Source organism: Oryzias melastigma, linkage group LG3 (assembly GCF_002922805.2).
Source record: "Oryzias melastigma strain HK-1 linkage group LG3, ASM292280v2, whole genome shotgun sequence".
Classification (NCBI taxonomy): Eukaryota; Metazoa; Chordata; class Actinopteri; order Beloniformes; family Adrianichthyidae; genus Oryzias; species Oryzias melastigma.
Genome location: NC_050514.1, coordinates 4,333,306 through 4,338,778, shown reverse-complemented (window position 1 = coordinate 4,338,778; position 5,473 = coordinate 4,333,306). Strand labels below are relative to the sequence as shown.

General features: G+C 37.3%; 1 protein-coding gene and 1 long non-coding RNA gene across 2 annotated transcripts in view; one reads left to right on the top strand and one right to left on the bottom strand.

The window, feature by feature from the left end:
* Positions 1–1,220, top strand: part of LOC118600119 — a 1,923-nt gene extending 703 nt beyond the window's left edge. The window contains exon 2 of the long non-coding RNA XR_004949692.1: positions 14–1,220. This is a non-coding gene — a long non-coding RNA (uncharacterized LOC118600119). The remainder of the gene's footprint in view (positions 1–13) is intronic.
* The window catches only part of LOC112160445 (transmembrane protein 138), a 5,474-nt gene extending 752 nt beyond the window's left edge, over positions 1–4,722 (bottom strand). The window contains exons 1-4 of the mRNA XM_024294945.2: positions 4,623–4,722; positions 3,482–4,022; positions 3,209–3,380; positions 883–958 (exon numbers count right to left, since the gene is read on the bottom strand). Of these exons, the coding sequence (XP_024150713.1) occupies positions 883–958; positions 3,209–3,380; positions 3,482–3,609 (376 nt within the window). The 5' untranslated portion in view covers positions 3,610–4,022; positions 4,623–4,722. The remainder of the gene's footprint in view (positions 1–882; positions 959–3,208; positions 3,381–3,481; positions 4,023–4,622) is intronic.
* Positions 4,723–5,473: the final 751 nt, after the last annotated feature.

Genomic DNA, 5,473 nt, shown 5'->3' with positions numbered 1-5,473 from the left:
TTCTCTTGTACAGGTAGTAGTACAACACAGAGGCTACAAAAAGGAACAAACACAAAAAAATTAGACAAAATAATCAACTTTACATCCTCTTTCTTCAATTTTCAATCAATTTTGACTATTAAATTAGTAGACTGAATATAATAACAACCAAAAAGAAAAAAAAATGAATTGCCTTTAAAGTCTTTTACTTGTCAAAGTTGACAATTTCACAAATTACCACTGCAATCTACAGTGAGATCAAATCATTGCTGATCTAAATCCAGTCAGATGGGTTAAAAATTTGGGTAATTAACATTAATTAACTTCTTCAGCCATTAAAAACCAAGTTAAATCATACAAATGTCTTTGTGCTGTCAGAGTTTAGTCTTATGATAATTTACTGCAAACAATGAATCACAGGATTCCGTCTGCACAATTTTGGTACAGACAAAATAATTGGGCAGGTCAGAGGAGGCTAAAGTAGTATCCCAGACAAGCATCTTCTGCAGACAACACCATACAATAAATCCTTTCATCCACTAATAGGCTTATAGTATGTAAACACACACATGAACGTGTTGTCATTACATCGTGGAGAGAAAAACTTTATTATTCTATCAAAAAAAGTTTATTTTTCAGTTAAAAAAATAAAATGATCTAAAAACAAAATTGGCAAAATGTTTTCCTCATATCATAAATGATAACCAATGATTAAAACTCATTCTAATACAGTTATCAATCCTTCAATCTACTTAAAAATTAAGTAAATATTTGTTGTGTTCTTATACAAATGGGTCAATGCTGTAACTAAAACATTTCATGAACGTTGCTCTAAGTTCAGAATAACCCTTCAAAGGGATTGCAGATACATTTGAAAAGGATCAAATGAAAACGCCGTCTTACCAGATCTTTGCAGCACAAACAGAACCTGAAGACCGTCCGTCCATATAAATAGGTTTGTGTTGAGCCATCGCAGATTCTGCAAGAAACAAAAAAGCAAAAGGCATTCAGTTTTTTATTAAAGCATATTTTACTTATTGTTAGTCCAGCAACCTGAGGCTCTGAAGCCACATGTTGCTCTTTTATCCCTCCATTGTGTCTCTTTGGCTTTCAATTTACATATATATATACAGTATTATGGGTGCGTACAGTGGTTTTTGGTTATTTTGTTCTTGTTGTCATTCATGTTTAGACTTTTAAGAATACTGAGTAAAAATGATGGTAAAAGATTTAATCTACAATCAGTGGTTTATTATTAGAATAAGTTTAAAGCACTTATTCTTAGCTATGTTTGATTTTCTTCCATTTTTTTCAAGTAAATCTGCTGCAGGAAGATGATCTTTTTTGACACAGAATGTATTTTATTTTGAAATGTACAGCAACAGTAAAATAAGTTAAAATTATAATTTATAGAAAAAAATATCAGTTTATCACAATATTTATTTATCACTATAAATCAGTTATTGTAAATATTCAAGAGCTACATTGTATAAAGAAATGGCATAAATTGGCTACAAAAACAATAATAACAAAATAAATAAATAATGAGGTGGGACATTGAGGCTCTTTTTAGGTTTTGGGCAGTAAAAAAGGTTGCAGACGCCTGGTGTTTTTTTAAGCTATGTGCACAGTGAGCATGTGTTCAGGGATGCACTTAAACATGGGTTTTTGAACACGCTTTTAGTGCTCATACAGTACACTACACAGTATTGTGCATGTTGGAAAATTCTTGGTGGGAAATGTCACAATGGTGCAAATCTCACAAATCTTAATCCAGTCTTTTTCTTTCACAGCTCTATTACGATATACGAAAGACTTGGTGTCGTATAATTCCAGACAGGTACAGATCGCATTAAAAAATTTCTCTTCTATGATCAATTTGAAAGCAGTTGGCACTTACGTGAATTAAAAGGGACGATATCAATATATCACTACCGAATCCAAGTCCCTGATTGACACCCTCAATTGCCGTGTGTTTTGTACGTAGAGCATACACACGGACTTAAAACTTGTGTAAATACACGTGAACACAAGAGTTTAATTGTAGAAGCCCAAAATGCATACATATTTGTAAAGCTTCATACACACCGACATCGATAACTGGCCAGCAACCGCTCTCAATGAAAAGTCTATGTAAACTGCCATAAACCCGTGTTTTGGGTTTCTGCGTTTAAAACTCTTGTGTTCATGTGTCACTATACAAAATCTTAAGTCCATTTTTGAGCTCTACGTACAAACTGAGAGTTCATTAAAAGTTTCCAAACTGAACAGCTGAAGTTTGACCAATCAGGAAGTGGGATTTGTTATTGAAGTGTAACTAGTGTCCATTTCAAAACATGGACGTGCCAATCGGTTGTAAAGTGATCATGAAGGAGAAATTAATAATTACGGTTTGTGGCCAGATGACATTGTGTAACACCAAGTCTTATGACTCATATGTTGCCACCAAATCCGACTCCCTGATTGGTCAAAGTCCAGCTGTTCATTGAACTTCCAGTGCAGGTTCAGCGATTGACTGGCTTTGTACATAAAGCTTAAAAAAAACTTAAAACATTGTGTAGCGCCGTTTGATCACAGGAGTTTTGAATGTGTTTACTTAAGCCTCGTTTCCACTGAGCGGTCTGGTCAGTTCAGCAAGGAGTGGTATGATACGGTCCAGTTAATTCTAGCGAGTGTTTCCACTCAGTTAAGTCTCATTTCCACTGGGCATTTTTTTTTCACGATGCATGCGTGGTGCAGACCGCTAGCATGTCATTGTAGTCCGACGACTAGAAAGCAGCAACAATGGAGATCATCCAGCAGCTCCTCTTTTTCTTGCTTTGCTTTTTGTACATTGTGAATAACAAGAATTTAATGTTTGCTGGTGACTAAGAAGAATACCGTCATGAGGAGGAAAATCGAATCACTAGCTTAGCGGTATATTGGTGCTTTCTAATGTCGTCATCACTTTCTGCCAATCAACGGGTGGCAACAGCGGCTCCACCCCAATTGTGTCGTTCCACATTTCTATGGACCTACGATGGATGGGGGCCTTCAAGAGGTACAGGTTGGCACTATTTAATAGGTCAATTTTACAATGGAAACGCTCACAAACCAGACTGTACCGTACTGAACTGGACCGCTCATGGGAAACGAGGCTATAGACTTTTCATTGAAAGTTGTTTCCTAGGCTGGTGTGAACGTAGCATAGCACAACATAACATTTTGGTAAATGCTTGAAGTATCATACCATAAGCCAAGAATGGAGTATAATGCTGAAGGTCAGGTAAAGAGCAGAGAGCATTATTAGGGCTCTGAAACGCTCCAGTAGAATGGCAACCAGGCCAACCTGGAAGACGTAAGTGTTGAAGAGCATCAGCAGGATGATGATCATGTTGAACAAGATGGAAATGTCTTGGATGCTGTTTGAACAAAAAAAAAAGAACAGGACCACAAATGCTTAGACATCAATGGTTGATCACCTTGTTAGATGTAGTTTTTAAAACTCCTCAACTTGACTTACATGAAAAGCACCAACTGGACTGCCGGCTCGTTCCTCAGCAGTTCGCTGAAGGAGTTGACGAAAAGGTCAAAAGAGAGCAAGCTAAGTTGAATAAATAAAACCAGGGAGTAATTGCTGGTTTGGAGCATCTCCGGCCCGAAGGCCGGGTACCCGGTCGGGCTGTGGTTCCACTGCGGATCCAAGGCTGCGCTTGTCTGTCACACTCACAACTCAGAAACATCCACCTCTGCACCACCGGCTCGACAGTTTCAGTCTTATTGGAGCATTCAGATGTTTTTCACAGTTTGAACCAGGTGGTGTGGCTGGTTTGAGGCTCCATCTCCCATGGCTCACATGAATCCTGGTCACTCAAGGGAGACTGGTGTCCCTCCAAAGAAGAAAAAAAGTATTGAGCTGCCAAAATGTTGCTGATATTAACATGTCACTGATGGTTTTTATAACTCCTTCATGATCAGATTTAACAGCTGAGTGTGGCGTCTATCCACCAGGACAGCTTTTCTTGGACGTTCATGTCAAAAATGGAGGTTTGGACAGACAAATCCTGTGTAAGGAGACAAGAAATTAGTGTTATGTGACACCAATTACTTATGAATACTTTTTTCTAGCACGGCCTGTTTTTAGTGCTGATAATCACGAGTCTGGATACAGTTTGGTGAGTGAATCTTTAGTTTCACTCATCTTGTGAGCCTTTACAATCTCTCACACTGACACCTGGTGGGTCCTCTAATGTTCCCCGTATTTATAGCTTTGCACGACTGTGGCAGGTGTGAGGAAGATTAGTGCTCCGTCTGAGCACGGGACCAACAACCTGCAGCCCAACTATTTTCCAAAGCTGCCTGTTCTGCAACATTTACGGCCTATTCCCGTCTTGAATACAAAGTGATGTAAAAAATGAAGAATAATTAAAAGTTTAAGTGAAATTGAGGTTTTTAGGCTAAAAAAAAAGTCAGATTTGACTTTTTTATTACATTTTTTCTTCCATCTTGACACTAATGTCCTTGTCGTTGTTTATCAGCTTCCAGCTTGCATGTCTTGTGTCTGAGCTAAATCATCATTCTATATACAAACAACTTGTTGCTTTAAACAGAAACATGCATCAGTTGAACATTCATCATATAGAATAAAAAGCTAAAGCACAAACCTGTGAAGAGAACTTTCCAAAGCAGAAGAAATGTGTGCCCCTCACAGTTATCCATAAGCAGCAGGGATATTGTGCAGCAGACTGACAGCTGTCGTCCTTCTTACCGCTCTTATCGTCTCACCTTTCTAATAGACAGGCAGGAGATTTGTGATTATACCCATGAAGCTCAAGCTGTGTTTGCTTAAAAATAGTATGGATTGTAGGGTTTTTAATCCTGCCTAATTCTTTGTTTGTATCAAATGGTAAGGGAAAATGTCTAAATAGTTGTGCCTTAAACCCCCTTTTTTTCTACATTATGCCTCCAGTAGACCTGTGTAAACACGGTCTATGGCTTTCTCCGCCTCATTGCCAATCCAGATTACGGTAATGCTTCTGGGAAAGATAAACAGAGTTCAGGTGGAGAGAATCTATTGTCATCTAGTGGCCGGTCTGTATCATCACATATACACAAAGGAAAACACAATTACACTAACAAGTGTGGCAATACTGCCCTGCCTAAAGAACAAACATCCCAACCTGATTTTTTTTTATTTTTATATATATATATATAATTCAGATCACCTAAAAAAGAAAAAAAAATATACAGTTACTGTAAGGTGTAGTAGTGAACTGGTTGAATTGTCTGCTTGGTGTAAGCGCCATGACAAATAAAAAAATTAGTACAAAAATATGCTAAGTATTTGTGGATTTTAAATAAAACACAAGAACAGAAAATAAGACCACTACTACAACCTAACCATAGAACACTTTAAATTACACCATGACTTTTGCCAGGTATTTTTACCTAATAATATACCCAATAAAAAGTTTTAAATTTGTATTTTTTAAATTACGTAAGTCTAAGACTAAAT